The 20,435-nt window shown below is 39.4% G+C and overlaps 1 protein-coding gene across 8 annotated transcripts in view; it reads left to right on the top strand.

Annotated features, from left to right (window-relative positions):
• TRPC4AP (transient receptor potential cation channel subfamily C member 4 associated protein) overlaps positions 1-20,435 on the top strand; it is a 42,812-nt gene that overhangs the window by 6,422 nt on the left and 15,955 nt on the right. For 4 of the 8 annotated variants that reach the window (XM_026076831.1, XM_026076837.1, XM_026076832.1 and 1 more), the window contains 8 exons: positions 9,270-9,398; positions 9,643-9,759; positions 12,801-12,858; positions 13,380-13,436; positions 14,013-14,068; positions 15,627-15,755; positions 16,694-16,895; positions 18,838-19,026. In XM_026076831.1, the coding sequence (XP_025932616.1) occupies positions 9,270-9,398; positions 9,643-9,759; positions 12,801-12,858; positions 13,380-13,436; positions 14,013-14,068; positions 15,627-15,755; positions 16,694-16,895; positions 18,838-19,026 (937 nt within the window). Of the gene's footprint in view, positions 1-2,019; positions 2,368-9,269; positions 9,399-9,642; positions 9,760-11,405; positions 11,511-12,800; positions 12,859-13,379; positions 13,437-14,012; positions 14,069-15,626; positions 15,756-16,693; positions 16,896-18,837; positions 19,027-20,435 lie in introns of those variants that run through there. The other 4 variants (XM_026076835.1, XM_026076833.1, XM_026076838.1 and 1 more) reach the window with 4 other exon arrangements.

The following is a 20,435-nucleotide window of genomic DNA, read 5'->3' as shown; positions in this document are numbered from 1 at the left end:
CCTCGCCGCCCGGCCCGCTCCGCTCCGCTCCTCTCCGCTCCGCTCCGGCGGGATTGCGAGCGGCTGTTTCCCGGAGCCCCGGCGGAGCCCGGCCGGCCGAGCAGTGCCTGCCGCCGAGTCCGTGTGCCGTGGTAGCAGCTGGCGAGGCGGCCTCTGGCTCCGGACCTGAGCGCTCCCCGAGCTCCCCGTTCTTCCCTGCCAGCCCGGTTTCGGTCCAGGCGCTGYAGCGATGGGCCTGCAGCCTCCCGGGAGGAGAAGAATGCCTCTGTGCCTTCGTGCTTGCTTTCCCTCTTTCCTGTCGTCCGTCTCTCTGTAGAAAGACTGTGGGAGCAGGGCAAGCGTTTGCTGTGCTGTAGAAGAGCCGTCCTCCGGCGTTGCTTTGGCTGGTGGTAGGGATTGTGGGCTCGCTCTCCTGCAAAGAAAGGAAGCTCCACCTGGAACTGGAACTGAACCCAGCATCAAAATTTAAGCGTACTTGATTGACAAATACAACCTTACAGCATTATGGCTCAGGAGACCTTTAGCTCTGAAATGGAGTCGGTTTTCTGGTGATGGTTTTCCACAAAACTGTTCCAGCTCCATCCAAAATCGTCATCTTTCCCAGTTGATGACGTTGGGAAATACTGAGAAGTGAAATCGACTTGTTAACCTAGATTCTTGCCTGTAGTGTGTGTTTGTGTTGGCTTTCTGAGAAGCTGCTCGTGGATACCTGACTGCTAATTATTTTTTATGAAGAATAAGTGGCGCTTATTTTACAGATTAAATATAAAATGGTGCAAAGACTTGAATACTAGAAAGGGGATAAAGGACTTGCATTTACACAGTGATTTGTTGAGCTTAAGTATCTTTAAAGGATTGAGATAGAATAACAARCAGGATTTCTCTGAGGTTTCTGCAGTGATTTTTATTAGTGTAAGGAGCAGAGTATTTTCCTTGTGATTAACAAGGATTCAGAGCTATTACTAAGAGAAGATGTGTTCACCTAAATAAATGTTTATAATTCTGTAGATTAGGTAGGTAAAAGAGCAGGAAATCACATTGCTCGCTCAAATACCAGTTTAGTTCTTACTTTTARAAAAAGCAAATCATCTGCATGACCTTAACCCTGATATAGTCTATTTTAAAATAAGCTATTTCTGTAGAGTTGTTTTAGGAGTGTTATTTCATAGGGCATATAGACACAATGGTACCTTGTTTCACTAACTCCCCTGTCCACCTCCACACACTCGCCTCCGCTTTCTCCCATAACCGTAGTGATTTAAGTCAGAAAAGCCTGTAACAATAGACTGTGCACCAGTGTGATCTATTAGGATGGGATGGAGACTGTGGGCTTCGGTTTGCTTGAGAAGTGCAGTGTTACTGTATTTTTATTTGGAGCTTTTATGGCTTGTTTGAAACAACTGAAGGAGAAAATGACTGTTCTTGTGCAGTAACCAAGGAAACTTCTGCCCCTTACATCCTCTTTCTTGTAATGCCTGGGTTTAGGGTTTGGGGTTTTTGTTTGTTTTTGTTTAATGTATTTCAATACCACTATGCTGCAAGGAGAGATTTAAAGCTTGGACACCTAGACTTCCCAGTGCTTCGTAAGTGCATGGGAACACGTCATTAAATTACTTGCACCGAGGAAAAAAATAACTCCTTGGCTGGTTTTGAACTTTGTAAAAGAGCATCTCTGGAATTTAGCAGCAGATTAAGGGTATTTGGGAATTCTGTACTCGACTCCAGTATGTATTTGTGAGTCTCTTTACTTGGAGATGGGACATATGAGACATTGGAGCAAATAAGTGTGCTGAACCATTGTGTCCAGAAGTTGATAAACGTTGCTGAAGTGAATAGTGTGTTTTAGAAGCTGTGATTTGTCTTATTCTGTAAATAAGTTCAGTGAAAAGTTTACTGGGGGCAATGTTCACTGTTTTGAAATATATTCGTGTACTTTTACCTTGAAGTGGTTTTTTTTTGTTTTTGTTCTTAATTGTACAAGATCAAAATATAAAAGGCTATGATGTAATTTTAAAGAAATCCAAGACCGTTCCGGATACTTTTTATTTAATTTCTATTTTTATCAGAATGGCTATAATTTTCCTGCAGTTGACTCCTCAGTAGCAGCATGGTAGCCCTTTCATAAGAGGCTCAACTCATTTTACTCCTGAAATACCTGAAAGCATATCAACTTTCCAAGCTGCTGTGTTGGGGTCTGACAGAACAAGTCAGAGGAATGTTCTCCCAGCTCTTTCTTCCTGTTCTTTGTAAGGAAGCTTTGGGTCAAGTGCCACGTGGACTGCATCTCTGACATCCTACCTACAAAGAGAAGAAACCCTTTTCAAGGTCTTAACAAAGAGGAGTCTTTCCAAATCTCTCTGAATTATGGTGCGTGCCATCTGAGTAGTGTTATTGCACAGTATTGTCGCTGTACTTCAGTATCTGATCTCTGGGAGACAGCTAGTACTCTTCTGTGGGCAACCGTGGCATTTGTTATTAAATGAAGTTCTAATCGCTTTTTTCAAGATGATCTCAAAATCCATTTTTGTATAAGGAAAGCAGGGGCTCATTCTTGAATTGGTGAGAATAATTTTTCACAGATCTGCATCTGAAAGTTCACTCATCTGATCTTAGCAGGACATATAAAAATATTTTTGACAACAACAGCCACCTGAATATCTGGCAGTTTTGAGGCCAGCTAGATCTCTAAAATCTGGATGTTTGTCAKGGGTTCTTGCTGTACTCACCTAGCAGCAGCCACAGCTGTTTTGCCAGTTGTTCTGTTTGCCTTATTATTAATAATTACAAGATCGATAGGTAAAATAGATGTTAATAGATATCTTCATTATCTATTAATATATCCATTTTAGCCCTATTGTTGGCATGAGCTGCTACCCTGCATACAAGCATCAACTATTAGTATCAGATTACACAACCTTGTATCGAGGTTTGCCCTAGTACTGAGTACAGATCACRTGAAAAGGTGGTTTTGGATATTGGTAAACTAGAAGCAGAGCAACTTTCCAGAAGTGACACACATTTGGTAATGATGAAAGATACTGCTTGCTAACTGGCTGATTTGTGTTCCCTTTCCTGGCACAGTTTTTTCGTATGCACACAGACATTGTAAATGAGACTTGATGGGGTTTGCTCTGCAGTTCCATGAAGGTAAAGAAACATTTTGGTGCAGCCTCGCAAGTTCAAAACAGGATCTCATCCTCTTAGCAAGAGGACACACACTTTATCTGGTGCAAGCCAACTGTTAAAAGTATGTATATAGTGTGAAACCGGAAGATATTTAGGTATAACTGCGTGAATCCTTGTAGACAGAATTGTAATAATGGATTAGCCAGTGATTTGTTGACAAACTAGTGTTTTGATTCTGGTGTGGTCCCAAGAGCAGATCGTTAGCACTAGTCTCACACTCTCACAAGATTGCCAAGGTTTAGCTGAAACAATCAGACTGGAAAAAAAAAAGCAGTCCATTTTTCCAGCTGTATTTCATGATCTGTTATTCCTAGGAATAAATGCTACCCTGAGCAGTATAGTCCATGTCTACTCTGAAAAACCTCTCTGTGAAAGGAAAGCATTTTCTGCCTCAAACATCCGAATTTCCAGGTTTTACCATTACAGATTATCAGTAGGTTATAATAGTTTTCCTTCTAGCTTTTAGGAAATATTTTGTTTTCCAAGCAATATTGTTTTCTCCTTAAAACAAAAAACATTCATGTGAATATAATCCACTTTAGTAGCCATAATTGTATTGGTCTTAGCAGGCTTGTGCCTCTTCAGTCGAGGACAGCTAGCTAGTATCAGAAAGCCTGGGCATCCTACTTAGGTAACTGGGAGCAGAGCTCTGTCAGGCCCTAGAAATGCTAAAAAGTGCTAGTGCTAGACTCCGGTGGTCTTTATTTTGCTTGACTGAAGGTAAGCTGGAAAAAAACCTGTTGTAGATGTGATGGCTTCTTACCTCTGCTTTTTCTAAGATATGCCTACAAATTTTACTTTTCTTCAAAATGAATAGTAAAGGAAACTTTTTAGGCAGTTCTGAGAAAAGAGGAATCACTGATGAGTTAATATAATTTTATATATTAGTTAATTTCTTTTTCTCTAAGCATAAGATTGCCAAAGCAAGCATCAGGAGCCTATCCTATAAATTCTGTTGTGGTTTCCTTGATGCTGAAGAACTACTGGTGTGATCTGCTTTGGAGTTGTTCTGCTCTCAGAAACACTGGATTTTCTTGAGACCTAGTCTTTATCTGGACAGACTAGCTCTTCCTCCAGTGCTGGTGGGTAGAGCAGTTGTTTGGGAATTGTGGCAATGGTTAACCGCTAAAAAGGAAATACAAAGCAAAATGCTCAAATGCTAGAGCATTTGGCTGTTTGTAACCCTGAAAACTAGTGTGACATGGTAGGAGATTCCAAAGTGTAACCTGTAAAGGGAATTTGTAATTAAGGTCGTCTCTGACACAATTAGCTTATCAGAGAGACTCCAGTGACTACGAGTCCAGTTGTCAGGATCACAGTGAATGTTTGAGTTTTCAGAGAAGGCAGAACCATCAGCAGCTCCGCTCCTGGAGAAGCCTGACTGGGTGGTTGTCAGCCAGCAGAGTTTTGGAGATGTAGATTAGAGACCTGGATAGAAGCTAATGCGGGTTGTGTCCTAGGAAGCCGTGTCTCTTGGTTGGGGATGAAACTCTGCTTTCTGGTCGGCAGGAGAAAGAACGACAGGCTCAATCCAAACTTGTAGGGAATAGAGAAATAATAGTAATGAGAAAGTTGCCTCACACTTGAGGGATCTAGCAGTTCAGGTCTCCCTTACAGGGAGAAAGGGCTGGCGGGAGATGTTCCCAGATGGACTTCTCCCCAGCTTAATATCACCTGTACATGGTAATATTATTCAGAGCTGCTTATTCAAAGCTACATGTAAAAGACTCAGTTGATAAGTGGCAACACTTCCACAGTTGCAAAGTAGCAGTTCACTGCTTCTCCCTTAAAACACCTTTCAGAATCACTTTATAGTCCTGCGGTTTCCTGTAATCTGCTGTTGTGCTAAAAAGATAATTCTGGGGGCTTTTGCCTTAGCTGTAGGCTTTTCTGTGAAAAGTTGTGTGAGGAAACAGAACTTAGCCGGACTGATGCGCATTCATTATTGACTGAAAAGGAGAATAGAAAAATGAACTGAGATTACTGGGGAACACCCCAAAATACTGAATAATCATTCTGTTGGTGTGTCAAAGACTAATTTTCTTAGAAACAGTAATAACTTAGGAAGTAAGTATTTATTTGCACAAACATTACAGTTTCTTGTTTTAAAGGTGCAGGCTAAAAGGCTTGAAGGAAAGGATATGGAAGGGCTTTGGTTTTATTAAAAGTATGTAGAGAGAACATGTGTTTGCATCTGTTCCTTGAGAACCATAATCCTGTGCCTCTCTTTTTTTCTTCTTAAACTTTTAGAACCTTTGAATATATACTTGAAAAGTGGTTGTGAAAAATATTGAGAATGGAAACTCAGTTTTTTCTTAAAGGGCTTCTACTCTTAGCTTAATGCAACAGAAAACTTGCATTAAAAAAAAATTGCAGATGATGTGTCTTAGTTGTAAAGCCTATCACAAAATGAATCCTGTAGTGGTGTAAAGGATGCTTGGGAACTGAGTTCATGTTTTTGCTTTTTGAAAGATCAACTTCTCGGAAAACACCACGTTAAAGTGCTCTCCTATAGCGAGCAGTGAGAGAGACTTGGGAGACTTTAAAGAGAAAAGCACTGTGTCTGCTCTATGTTGGATGGGTTTGATGACACATTTTAGCTCTGTATTTTAATCCTCTCAAAATTCTTTGCCCTTCCAGCAAAACCATGCTGACACAGCTTCAATAGCACAATTGGAGGAGGGGGAGATGACTAATATCTGGTTAGGCTTGACTGGTGAACAGCATTCAATAAACTGCGAATGTAAAATTGGCATTAATACAGACCTTTTTGGACCATGTATTAGGTAGTTTGAGAGCTCTGTGCTTGGAGTTGAGCTAGTGCGTGCCTTCTTGTTTCAGAGTATAACATGTTCAGGGGAGCCATAACATGCCATCCCCAACGTTTCTTGGTTTATGATTCAAAACTTGGAATGGTTAAGGCAGACTTCTGAGAAATGACTGTGCGATGTCTCGCTCTTTGTACCAGGTCAGTTAACTAGGTGGTAGGGAAATTTTGCTACTTCTTTAGTTTTCCCGGTAATTGGTACTTACTCCTTTCTCTTCTCTTTCTAATGCGAGTAAAGGATGACAGTTCGTAATCCCTACAGCCATCGCTTAGGCAGACCCTTTGTTTTACTTGATGCCATTTCCAGCTGAACTTCTACAACCTCCCCTTCTTGTTAGATAGTGTGTTAAATCCTCGTTAGATAGTGTCTTAAATCCAGAGGTTTTATCCAGAGCCATTCAGTAAGTGAAGAGAAGTCCCGAGAAATTGGTGTTGGATTGGACTTGTCTCACTTGGGTGAGACAAACTAAATAAATGTTGGAGAAGGGAGGGGGCCCCCAAAGGCCCAGTGCTAATTTTGATGACTGTTCACTAATGTCTACTTAAAAAGAGCAAGAAAGGAATTAACTTTGCTTATATATGAAATCTATTAACTAGCTGCTATTACAGAAATCACGAGATGCGGATTTAAACCCAAAATGGTTGCAAAGAAAGACAGCTCTATAGAATTTAATTGGATTTGAATCCCTCGACAGAATCCAAAATCTTGCGTTGGCAAATACCACCCCCACCACAGTGGAAATATTCAGAGCCAGGGTAGCCTCATAAATACAGAATAGGGACCGCAAACTAGAGCTAGTAATGAAACCAAAGGCAATGTGTTAAATTGAGAGAGAGAGAGAACCTTTTTTGAAAGCAGTTGCAAGAAGATGAGAGCAAGGAAGCATTTGCTTCAGTCTTTCAGAATTTGAGTTCTGAAAGTTTTCTGCAGATCAGGACAAGTGACATCTCAGAGCTTGAGGAAGGGACAGGAAGATCTGTTAGTATAGAAATGAGAACGGAGGTGGATCCTGTCCCAACCCAAAAAGTGTAGGTATGATTAACAAATGCAACATTAAGCCCAAACAAGGTTTTAACAGCGATTAAGAGCATTTGGTTTTATTGGAGAGCACTTGGGTACTGAATTCTGAGCTGTGCTGCTGGAATCTCAGATTGCAGTCCATGCACGTCATCTTTGCATGTGGTATCTTTCACATCAGTTGGAACAGGAGAGTTGGACTCTTTCCCTGGCATTTTGCTGTGCGTTCTTTGCACTTTACCCAGCAATTAATCTTGTTCCTCCTGCAGCTCGAGGGGTTCTCTACCCCTCCCGCACCGGAGATGGCGTAGTGGTAGAGTTCCTCTTGCTTTTTTATGTGCTGCATATTATAGGGAGAAGTAGACATTTCTGACTTTAAAGGAACTGTTCCATTACTCGCAGTCCAAACGATGAGAAGCCATTTTGACTTTCTGGTTTTGTTCTGGTATTTCCTACAAGGATAGTCTCCTTAGAAAGAATTCTGTGTCATTCGCCAGCAATGTTGGTTGATTACTCTTACTCAGAAGCAGGAAATTGGAAAAAAGTTTAAAATTAGAGAAGTTGTCCGAAGTTTGTTCATACTGCCTCCGGTCGCTCCTTGCAGTAAGGAAAACTGATACTTCAGAGCCTTGAAGTTTTTAGTTAAATGCAGATCTTTTGAACAGCTGTGGGTATTTCATGAGGAAAGGAGCCCTACGTATCTCAGAAGCTGGGAAGAAGAGAGAGGACTCAGGAGCTAATATGGCCAGCCTGAGTTTTTTATGTGCGAGCCTCCGTGTTCTGACCATCCTGTATGCAGTCTTACAGCCAGAGAGAAAGAGTTAAATTCTTGGTCAGCAATTGAAGTATATTTGCATATAATTGTCTAATCAGGAATTGAATGACCCTTTGGAATTGTACACTGCTGCATAGCTGAGAAGGATGCCTTGGTTGTAACAATAAGAAACAAGATTTCCTGGATGTTAACTATTAACAATGAGCGTTTAAGCAGACTGCAAAGGAAACAATGCAAGTTAACCAGAAAAGATTAGGGGAGTGATTGATACAGGATGAGAGCAGCTTAGTCTGGGAGTAAGAGAAAATCCACAAATTCTAACTTGAATTGCAGTCTTGCTACAGACTCTTTTTTTTTTTTGAGGGCATACAAAAGCTTTGCTAAAACCCGCCAGAAATCTTGCTAGCTGTAATTATTGTCACCTTACCTTTCCATACAAGGATAAATCCCCATTTCAGCCTTGATCTAGGTACCTTTGATGAAGATGCAGTGAGCAAGAGGAGGGTTAAATTTTGGTCACCTTTAAGTAGATGATGAACTTTATTGAAGAGCTCCTCCTTTACAGCATCTGCTGGAAGCAACCTGGAAATGTTCAGGTTTCAGAATACCCGTCAGGGATTCTTGGACACTCTAAGCAGAGTATTCAATAGTCCTTTGCTGCTACTTGATTTTTTTCAAATATGAAATATTGTGGTTAATAGAAGGTTTTTATATTTTGGAGAGGAGGAGAAGAACTGGAGAAAGTCTGCAAAAACTTTTTTGCAGGTGCTAAATTTGGTGTGGGGGTGTGTGTGCATGTGTGTGAGTGTGATTGCGATTGCAGGCAACTTCCCAGATAATAATGCCAGTGTTCTTTTCCTACTGGTTTAGTTGTCAGTCTCCATATATAACCGGCCAAGACTACGGAGGAAATTTGCACTGTGTTGTTGACATGTTCATCTGAAGCATCTTGTAAATCTTAGTGGTTTGGGCCTCTGCTAAGACTAGTAACAGTTTCGGGGACTTGGCTGAGAAAATGTTCATTACTGGTTGCATGTAGCAAAGTAATGAAGTCTTTCTGTCTTCAATATTCTCTCTACTTTAGGCTAGTGTAATTTTTGATAGCATCAGTCAGCGTCAGTAAATCATAGTTTTACTGATGAAAGTGTTTAGAGATTAATGTCCCATTAAAAATATATGGTCAGTATAAAAATATGGAATGAGATTAAGTACTCTAAATGATACCTCTGCTTTGAGAGCTGTCCTGATTAAGATGCTTTGTCCATCTGTAAGATTATGCAGCTACCAGTCCTGGATAAATTGCCCCATGGAAAAAGGTACTGGATTTTATAATGGTACTGTCTGCAATAAACTGTTTTTTCATGGTATTCTAATACTGATATTTTGAGGAGTTGATGATTTATGAGTTTGTATTCTTGAGTGTGAAACATTAGGCACTAGCATGTTGTATTCTTTTGTTGCAGATCACAGAGGCCTTGTTAAAGGAAAGAGATAAACAAGCAAAATGGAATGGGATTCCCTTATTATTGCAAAAGTTGTATGAGCAAAGCCACCCAAACAGCGACTTCTCCCAGTGCCAAAGCATCCTTAAGGTACTGTGTACACTGTTCTTGCTGGAAGCAAAGGGTTTTGTTGTTACTTTCTGTATAGGTTGATGTGATCATATTCTAACTGAAATTTTTGAAACTGCATGACAGTATCTGTGAATTGGATGTAGGTAAAAGCTGGGAATGTATGTAATTGATTAGTCACTAGGTCACATGAATAGTCTGAGACAGTTGCATATATACTGAGGAACAGTTTTCTTTTTGAAACTTGTGTTTTTACTACATGCAGGAAATTTCTCCGCTTCTTTCAATGGAAGCCATGGCATTTGTCACAGAAGATAGAAAAGCTGCTCAAGAATCCACTTTCCCAAACACGTACACATTTGACTTATTTGGAGGAGTTGATGTAAGTGTGTCCTCCCTCTCCCCCCGCAAGATACCTAAAAAGTTTCTGCATTATAGTTATACCATTGAGCAATCTGTAAAGAAGGGGTTTGAAACTCTTGAAGCTTCAAAATACAAGTTACAAATTTGTTTTACTGATTTGATGTTATCTATTACAAATGGGCATACTTCTGTTAATCAAAATGTGGAAAAGGTATATTTTTCAAGATATTACATTATCGAAAGCAAGATGCTTTTTTTTTTTTTTTTCCCCCCTGTAAAATACAAAAGACCTGGTTGTTTCTTCGTGTAGTCTGCTTGTAACCTAAAAGTGAGATGTCTGGTTTCTCAGTGAAAACAGCTTCACATGATTTCTAGCTGGGTGGTTAAATACTAGATGCACTACAAGAGCACTGAGGATTTCACTTCCACAGAAGGATTTGTGTTTTTTAAGCAAGCTAACGCAGCAAGGTGTTCTCTTAGCAAGGCTGTGTTCATTGTTGGCATGCACTACTACCTTATCTATGGAAGTGTTTTTAAACAACTGCTAGGTTTATATGCTGACATTCTAGCAATTTTTGTTTGTTTTAATTCTACATTACACAAATACACAAGTTAGCTCAATTTTATGATGGCAGGCCCTGGGATCTTGACTTCCATTAGAAATATGATTTGTGTTTTTTAATGGACTAATTGGCTAATTCCTTTTGTCTAACTATACATAAGTCTCTTCCCTACTTCCGTCTTGTGGCACTTAGTATGTCTTTATTTCAATAAAACTTGTATGTAGAGCACGTTGTTTTGAAATGAACACTGATTTAGTTGCTGGTATCCTGTTAATTGAGGACAAAATCTTCAGCTACTCAAGCAATTTAGAACATGCTTAAAATAATACGTTTTATTTCTAAACGGAAATAGTGATGCTTCCTGTGGAAGTGCTTTTCCCATAAGAATGCACAGAAAATTACTTTGTTTCATATTTAAATAAGTGGGTGGGGTTTTTTATTTAATTTTTTCAGGTTAGAGACTATTAAGGTGACATGAGAAACAAAGCAAGCTGTTTTCTCCCAAGCTTTTGAAATATCAGATATCCCTGTTCTTAATTACCTGGTGCTATAGCCAGAGATTTGGATGATACAAGTGGCTTTGATCTGATTAAAGGCAGGGGTAGAACTTAATTTCGGGACAGTATTTAAGTCAGTGCTATGTGTTTTTGAAAATCCTACTCTAGGACTGGGAAAGCAAGTAGTCTGATCTACTAGTTCTGTATATGCCACCTACTGATTCCATGTTGCAGTATTTCAAGCTGTGAAGCAGTAGTAATTTGAAGGACAGTGAATTTGCAGTGTACTACTTATGCTATAATGTACAATAGTATATTCTTTAAAATATTTTTGGATTCAGACAGCCTTTACATCAAGGAAGAACAAAAGCAGGTTGTGTGTTCTCCATTTATACGGTTACATATAAAATATTGCCTGACAGTACAAATACATGCTCTAGTACATGAACCTCATGGACTTTGATCACACATGCTGACCCATTCCAAGAAATAAGATCCGTTAACTCCATTTCTGCTCCTTCTGGATAAGTGGGACACCCACTTTCCTGTTCTTTTTCTACCTTTGGACTTGTGCACCTCTTGCAGCATTACCGTTGCGGTTTTGGTAGGATGGGTGAAGAAAGCCATCTGCTAGGAATGTCTTACACCACTGCAGTCCAGTCTCTGGGAATATGTGTGAGAAGCATGAATACCAGTTCTGCAAGTATAAGGTGATAAATGGTTATAGCATTGACCAAGAAAAATGTATACCAAGTGGTTATTTAAAAGGTGTGCTCCATGGCAGAGCGGAAGACATCCTTGCAGCTACTGCCACCCTTAAAAGCCAGACTTGTTCCAGTAGGTGTCTTCCCTAGGGAAAGTGCAGATGGCCTACATCCAGAGTGCATGTATGTATTCTGGGTGTGTATCTCAGGTACCTAGTCCTGAGGTATGCATTCTCCTCCTAAAACTTAAACCATTAATATGAGCACTACACTAGTGCTGCAGTCATTTTGCTCTACCCTGCTGATTTTACAAGTACTATAGCATTATTGAAAAATGTATCTTTATCTTTCAAGTTGCCCATTCTGTGCATTTGACAGCATTTAAAATATAAGCAGTGTCTTCAGTATTATATGTTTTCCTCTGTGTCTGTGTGGGTCATCTGTTAAAAGAAGGGTAAAGCTAAGCTGGGAAAGAATATGGAAAACTAGGTGTAAAATGTGGTTGTATTGTTAGTTGGCATGATCTGGAAGTGGCTGAGTACACTGTTTTAACTATTTTCAGTTGAATTTTAAACTAGGGTCTTTTTCTAATACTTCTTCTAGAACCATCAGTTCCTTCTAGTGGCTAGCTACCACTTTTAACTAGGTAGGAACACTACCCTGGGTGGATGTAATGGTATAGGCTAGAACAAGTAAAGATCAGTTCTAAATCTATGGGAAGAGTAGCCCTAGGTTGGGGAGGCTGACTGCTATATTTCTTAAAAAGAAATGAGATAACACTTCACATAGCTATAAATGTATATACAAGTATATATGTAATGTGCATGTACACAAACACTGTTTTGCCCTTTGTTGGTGAGATTAAAATCTGGAGCAACTAAGTTCTGTTATACCTGGACCTGAAATATGTTTTGAAGCCCGGCAAGGTTTAGGGAGAGTTTGCCAAAGTTTACGTATCTTTGCAGATTATTGCTGAGGATTCACAAGCTTGGGAGATGTGATAGTCATCTTTGATGTTGTCTAGGCACACGTGAAATTATATTCTCTGCAGACTCAAGTTCTTAAAAACTTGCCAGTGGAGAGTGTTGGATGCAAATGTTATGCTTTCTCCTGGGTAAATACAATTGTTTTTTATCAGTGGAATTTTACACCAGTGGATGTTGATTGTAGAGCTTCCATGATTTATCTCGGTGATTTCAGCAAAGATTGGACTAAGGTTGGATTTTTCACTGTCACGTTAAAAGATTATTAATATCACACTGATTCTTCCCTTAATTCTTTATCTTGTTATTACAGCTTTTAGTGGAGATTCTCATGAGACCAACTCTTATTACACAGAAAAAGAAACAGAAAAGTAAGTGAATAGATATTTTACCTTTTTTCACTCTTGTCTTGTGTTGTTCTTCAGACAGGAATTATTCTATTTTTCTGTTATTTTTTTCTTTCTATACCAGCAATTTCCTGTTTTTAAACAAATCATTGGTTTCTTTATTTTCTGCAGTACTGATTCATCACGGAATTTAGGATAGTCACCCATAACAAAGTGCAGTTCAGGAATCTTCATGGTCTCAAGATGATGTGCTTTTCTCAGTGCAGTAAATCTACAATCACTAGAAACTTCTGTTGTTACTGGGGCTATAGCTACTGTTAACAATTATGAACAATAAGCCATGAAACACTCTTAATGTAATAGAAGTTGTGGAGATTGTGAAATAATAAAAAGTATGCTGTCTTCCTGAGCTAGTCATAGTGATTAGTAATACCCAAAATGTTACAAGGAGAACTTGCTAATGGGGAGCATTTGCTTCAGCGCAGCTTTCCTTCTGGAACAGCTTTGGTTTAGTGTTTTCATTTCTCTTCTATGTGATTCTGCTGGTTGCCTACAACCCTTATGCGGAAGGGAAATGTTATGGTACACTCTATGCCCTTCAGGTGGGTAACTTGAAAGGTAAAGTAACTTGAATTTAGGCTAGAGGCATCTGTTGTATGTTCTGTCTGTACTGAAATTGCATTTTAAATTTGAAAATCCTGGAGTAAATCATGATGAAAGCTTTTCCATCAATTCCTGATGCTGCCTGGAGAAAACTGCGTGGACTAAAGACATTTATTTTTCCATGTTCAGTAATTGGAACTAATGTCTCCCACAGCAGCTTCTCATATTGAAAAGCTTTTTGAGTTGATTGGTGATTTTTTTTTTCCTCTAAAATACTGTTTACACCTTTATCTTTTTCTTTTGCGTATGACTAAGAAGGGCCTTAGACCACAAGTACATCTCTGCCTGCAGTTCTAGGCGGTTGTGATAGAGGTGCTTTTGGAAGAAAACATGTGAACAGGGCAGGTATAGAGTGATTCTTCCTCTGGTTTTTATCCTTTAAGGTATCTGCAGATGTGATCTGAGCTAGCAGCCTGAAATTCTCACTGATTTTATAGCTATTTATGTCACTAACGTGGATGTTAGTTTTCTTTGGCCGCTTATGGCTAATGGATGTCTGTTTTTTTCCTTTGCAGTAAGCGATGACCTCATCAAAGACTGTTTAAGCATACTGTACAACACGTGCATATGTGTAAGTACAACTGCTGTGGAAAAGTGTTTTTCTGCTTGACCAGCACATCTGCTGGTCAGTTTTATGTGTGCCAATTGATAAGATAACATAGGTTCTTTTAAGCATAGTTTAAACTTACTCTGAAACTGCGTTAAAATTCCTTCGGTTAAATACAGAACCACTCTGTATTCTGCAGTGTTGCACAAATCATTTGTTTTTAAGGCATATTGTCAAGCTTAAATAATTCTGCCCTTTGTTTGGCTCTTTGCATATCTAAGTTCCCACAGGAAAGCCATTTAAGGTTTTGTTTTATTGAAACTTAATTGAAGTGGGAATGTATGCCCACAGTCTACCCCAAGCTGCAGCCCTGCCTGGCTTGTTCAATAATGGTGCTGGCAAAGTGTTTTAAATTTCATCCCCCAAATACTTCATGTGCTGAATATCAGTTCAGTAATCAGTTGGTGGCAGGTCAGTGCTGAGGAAAGGTTCTGGGCTGAAGGCCTCTTGAGAGAGCTCACCTTTGAGATTCTGAAGCTGAAAGTACATGCCGCAGATTATGCATACAAAGAGCAACCTCTAGGCTGTTTACTTAATCATACAGTTTATTATGTCATTACCAGGGAGCTTTGTTTAACAGCAACAACAAAAAGTAATTACTGGCTTGGAGCTGTTTCAAAAAATCAACCTTATCTTGAGTGTTTGAGTGTTAATAGATCATGTTCTCAGTAATAAGTATCCATATATGGATGGGAAGGATAAGAGATGGAACACTTTTACTTGACTTCTTCAGTGTTTTTTTTTTTATTGTTGTTTTGTAAACTAGAGGCAATGCAAATTTTGACTAGTATAATATGTTAATAAACAAGTTTGCAATTTATGGGCTGGTGGTTTGACTTAAATCACTTCAGAAATAGTGCTCTCTTTTGAATGAGATATGTTCAGGATTACAGAAATATTCTGTATCCACATTAACTGTTCTTATGCTTGTATTTGAATATTCAGGAAAGATCTAAGTTCAACTACTGCTCTGTGAGCATGGGTAAAAAGTTAGTCATATGATAGACAACTTTGCAAGCAGGTACAATTAATTCTAGAAGGGACTGCCCAAGCTCTCAGCGGAGATCAGAGCATGAAAGGTGGCCCTGCTATCATGACTTTTAGGTTCATTACTGACGTAAATTAAGGCCAGCACTTGATTCTGGTTGCTCGGACACTGCCCAGCTGAGAGCAGTGCTAATAGTTTAAGAGGAATCTGGAGACTGAATTTAACTTCCATAAAATGGAGCTGGTCATAATTTGTATGAGAAACGAGAAGCAAGCTTCCCTGACATGTTTCCAGGCATGCAGTGTTTACTTTTTTCAGGCAAGTAAACAACTCTGCACTGAGATGAAGCCTCATACTGGTGCCTGTTGCTCCTGCAAGCCTCATGTTAACTTCAAACAGGGATTGGAGTTAGTTTTTGTCACTATAAAGACCATGTTTCCTGGTCTCAGGAATAGCTCATTAGATAACACATCATCTGTAAAACTGTCCTGCACGTCTTCTGTGTGTGTATGTGTGATTCTTGCTTCTTTCTAGACGGAAGGAGTCACAAGGCGATTGGCAGAAAGAAATGACTTTGTGTTGTTCCTGTTTACACTGATGACAAACAAAAAGACATTCCTACAAACTGCAACGCTCATTGAAGATATCCTGGGAGTTAAAAAGGTTTGAGACTGGTTTCTTAAATTTATTGTATGGCTTTTTCAGGCCAGTGGAAGAAATACAGAAATATCTTGAAGAGATGGTGAAAATAATGCTCTGAGCTAGCATTCTTGCTTCTTGTGGCTTGTTTGAAACTTTGCTTTTTAGGTGGATCAGTAACTTTAATCACAGTTCAGACACTTGATGTTGTATGCTGTAAGCTGAGGGCAACAGGGTATTTAGGTCTTCTGCACAAACTACATTTTTGAACTTGCACTGAAATGTTTGTCAGGCTGTCAAATACCCTGTCATTACAGCTTAGTGTCCTGAAGTGCAAATAAAATATTAGAGGTGCAACCATGGGAAAACCAGGGATTAAATGCATCTGTGTGTACTCTGTGAGAGGATCAGGGTCCTGTAATTTGTTTTGTAGAGTAAAGTTGCGGTAAGAAATAAGTTTAGTTTATCTGAACATAAGCCTTTTTGCTGAAAACTGGCTTCAACATCTTTTTAATATTTTTGGATGAAAATCATTGCGTGAAAAAAATCCAGGAGTCTGCTCTGATCTCTGTAAGCTTTAAAGAGAATACAGACAGAAGTGGAAAGCAAAACAATGAAACTTCATAATACCTGAATGCAATTAGTCTGTTGAATTTTTTTTAAAAAAGTCCCCCAGAATTTACTTAAATACAGAGTCCTTAAAAAGTCTTTAAAAGATGGATTTCTATACATCTTAAGATGATAAATATAAGTGACATCAGCTGTAAATTTGCAGATATTTTCAGACTCTTCAACTGTCATTGCCCGTTTACTTTTCTCCTGCTAACACTGAAATAGCACACAGATCTCACCAGGGAAGAGCTGTAGCTAAAACCCTCTGGCTTTCTGCGTGTGTGGATGTTTTCTCTTATTGAGCATTATGTGTGATTTACTCAAACAGTAGACTATGTTGCCTCCACCAGGAAATGATACAACTGGATGATATTCCCAATCTTTCGAGCCTTGTGTCCAGTTTTGATCAGCAGCAGCTCGCGAACTTCTGCAGGATCCTTGCTGTCACAATTTCTGAACTTGACACAGGAAGCGATGACAAGCACACACTTCTTGCCAAAAATGCACAGCAGAAAAAAAACTTGGGTCCTTCTCGAGCTGAAATTAATCAAGGTAACTGTTACATTGAACAAATGGAGAAGAATGAAAACAGTCTGTAAAACTTCATTCTCTTCTCTCAACCTCACATCTGTGCTGTGTGTTTCTAGAGGATACTGGAAGCATTTTGCCTTATGATGCATGTGTCTTTATTCAGTTTCCTTGAACAATTTCCTAGAAACTGTTTTTCCCGTTAATGAAACTTGCTTGGTAGCCTTCAGTTTCACATGCTGTCAGTACTGAACTAAAACTGCATGCAGCATGGTTACTGTCCGGGTGGTTCCTTCTGTGATTTTATCTGGCATTGTCATGAGCAGGATGTCGGTCTTTATCAACAAGGAAGAGTGTTTAATGTTAGTCATATTGCCTACCCTTGCCACACCAGTGTATGGAAGTCAGTCATCTTATTTTATACATATTGTTGGCTGGAGAGTTAGCCTTGGAAATCTGTGGGTCTAATCTAAACTTTAACTTTGGGCACAGTACAGATTTTCTTATTTTGCCAAGTGCTTCTTGGATACAACAGTCTTAAGTTTGTACCATCAAAGGTAGAATCTGCTGGTTTCAGCTTTTATGAAGCTCAAAAGCCTTTTGAGCTTTGGAGTCAAAGCTGAGTAGGAGCTTTGTTTCAGCATCTAGACAGTTACGTAGGCCGTGGTCAAGCGGTTTCAGAAAGTGCAAGAAAGGTATTTGGAGCTTTCTTGTGCGTCTTCTGACGGTCATACTGCCACATTCTGCATTAGCCATGAACAGTAAAGCTCTATTTGTAACAGGTGTCATCTGTAGATCATCCAGTGGGAGATGGATAGCATAGTACAGCAGGCAAACTCTGGGAAACTTTAAAGCGGGGAGTGTACTGATTTCTGTCCTGTGATCACAAGAGCTTGCTTGCAAGGAGCAATGGGGTATGTAGGTGCAGGTACAAAGTTTAAATTAAATTAGTTGAACTGAATAAGCTTGGATCCTGCAGAGCTGAACTTAGCCAAACAAATATTTTATCATTTTTTTGTTTGCACAATCAGAGACTATAGCTCAGACTATAAAACATATTGCATTTCAAAACATTTACCAGGTTGCATATGCTAATTGAGATGATACCAGTGGCAGAATTGCAAGTCTTTCACAGAGCATTCCTGGCTAAATTCTTTGTCTTTTTACTGTACGTATAAGTGTGAAGACTTAACCATGAATCTGTAATAAACAGCTCTAGTAATGAAGTCATTCTGTGAAAACCTTAGGCCAAAATGCAGCTCCTAGTGCCTTCCCACCCCCACAAGATTTTGCAGACTAGTGACCTCTGTCCTTGAACTGTTCTGTCTTAGTGTGCGGTTCCACGACAATTAAAGTCTTCTAACTTGGAGCTGCTGTGATCTGTTCCCCAGCTGTTTTGCTCTATGATGAGCTAGTTAAGGAAACTAATACTTAAAAGAAGCTAACAGCTTTTGGCCCTGTTGCTGAAGTGAGCTAGTTTAGTTTGCTATGAGACAAACATCTCTGAGGTAAAATTAAGGAGGTGGCATCCCACGGAGAGGAAGGGAGAGATGGAGCTGCCCCTTCCAAAGGTTGCTACTTATTTCTACCAGCTTAATTTTCAGTCAGATCAATTCCTTGATCTGACTCACCGTGGGCTGGAAAACAGCAGGCCAGCAAAGGGGAATCAACCATAAATAAGTAGCTACAGTAGGACAGTGCTATTCTTGTTCCAGTGTCAATCCAACGTAGACCAGTTTAGTGTTGACTGAATGATGCCTAGAGCATATACTCTGTGTTCCAGTCTTTGCTGGGGTGAGTGGACTGACTTCTTCAGTCTCTGGATCTTTTAAACCAGAAGGAAATTGCTTCTATGTACCGTTCTCTGCTACTAATACAGAGGTTTTTGGCACCTTGTAGTATAGAGGATTTGATGACTGTTATGTTGGCGATCTTATGTCATAATAAAACTATTTCTCTTTTTCAGCTACACTTTTGAATATTCCAGGCTTCATTGAGCGATTATGCAAACTGGCAACACGAAAGGTGTCTGAAACAACGGGCACTTCCAGCTTCCTCCAGGAGTTGGAAGAATGGTACACGTGGCTGGACAATGCTCTTGTACTTGATGCACTCATGAGAGTGGCAAATGAAGAGGCAGAGCAGAGCAGCACAGGTATCTGGCTTCCGTTCTTCTAGCCACCATTAACTAATCCTTATTTTACTTCTTCAGTATCTACCATGTTTTGCTTTTCCTTCTTCCTCATATTGATCCCTTCTCTTGCACAAACGGCTGACATACCAGCATTTAGGTCTGACTCCTGCTTTATTTTTGTATAACACTGATTAATTTTCACAAGCTAAAGTTAACAAAAGAGAAAGAAATGTCCCAGGGCAACCATGCTCTTTTCACACCTAAATAACACTTACTGTAATGCTATACGTCCTCAGAACTAGTCTTCGGGACAGAGAAGAAAACAGACGTGTGAGGTAAGTTACTTTACCAACATTGTCYCTAAAACTTAGGGTGGTGGAATTAGTTTCATATACTTCATGCCAAACAAGTGGTCCTTTCTTTAAAAAGGAAGGTAATTACAGCAAAGTAAAGTAAGCTAATTGGGAAAAATATATTGCTCCATAGGTGTGTATGGAAGTGTTGGTACAGCCTTAGGAAGATGCTTTGAACTGAACAGTTGGTTTGGTTTTTTTTTCACCCGTCAGTGTTACAAAGATGTAATGTCTGCCTTATTTAACCCAAAATACTCTGTAACAGAATGAGAATTACCCCAAAATTTTGACATCTAAATCTTTGCTTCTGTGCTCCTTTAGAAAACCTTCCTCATTATTCAGCTTTATCAGTTGTGTAGCAATTAATTATTGAAAGTTAGTAGAAACTGGAAAACACATAGTAATTTGAAACAGAATTCACAAGAGCTCTCTCAGAGGTGGAATATACTTGGTCACCACTCGACCCACAACATCAGTTACCAGGCAAATGTACCGATTACTTTCCCAGAATACTGTCTCAGTCTCCAGTGGCTTGTGGTTTAGGGATTTCTGAGTCAAAGGTGGCATCTGTTTTTAGTCTTTGATGTCTTTTTTCTGTTGTTTTGTTTTGTTTCATGTGCGCACCTAGTTACTGGTTTTTCACATGGGTTCGAAATGCGTTCACGCTGTACTGTGCCAAGGCATTTCACAGCTTAGGTACTGTGTAAAGAGCTAACTCCCTTTTTTGAACTGCAACCCACAAGTTTCACTAAGCCCTGTTTACTTTCTGTCAGTCATGATTTCTGTCACGTTTTCTACTTGCAGTCATGGCATGCTGTATCCTATTTCTGCCCTTAACAATATAATTCTAGAATAGAGCTAAGAAAATTATTTAACTGTGGCCTAAGTACACTGGTATTGAGTGGTGAAATGGAAGCAGGGTAATAGTAAATGCTTCTGATAAACCCACCCCTGTTTTTACTACCTTTTCTACCATGCCCTTTCTGGTACAGTAGTCTCTTAATTCATGTAGATAATCCTACTTATTTCATGTAGGAGATGACATTTAGCTTATTGTGGAAAAATTAATTAGTTAAA

Source organism: Apteryx rowi, unplaced genomic scaffold (assembly GCF_003343035.1).
Source record: "Apteryx rowi isolate R43461 unplaced genomic scaffold, aptRow1 scaffold_44, whole genome shotgun sequence".
Taxonomy (NCBI): Eukaryota; Metazoa; Chordata; class Aves; order Apterygiformes; family Apterygidae; genus Apteryx; species Apteryx rowi.
The sequence above is the reverse complement of the archived record's forward strand: the minus strand, read 5'-3'. Positions and strand labels throughout refer to the sequence as shown.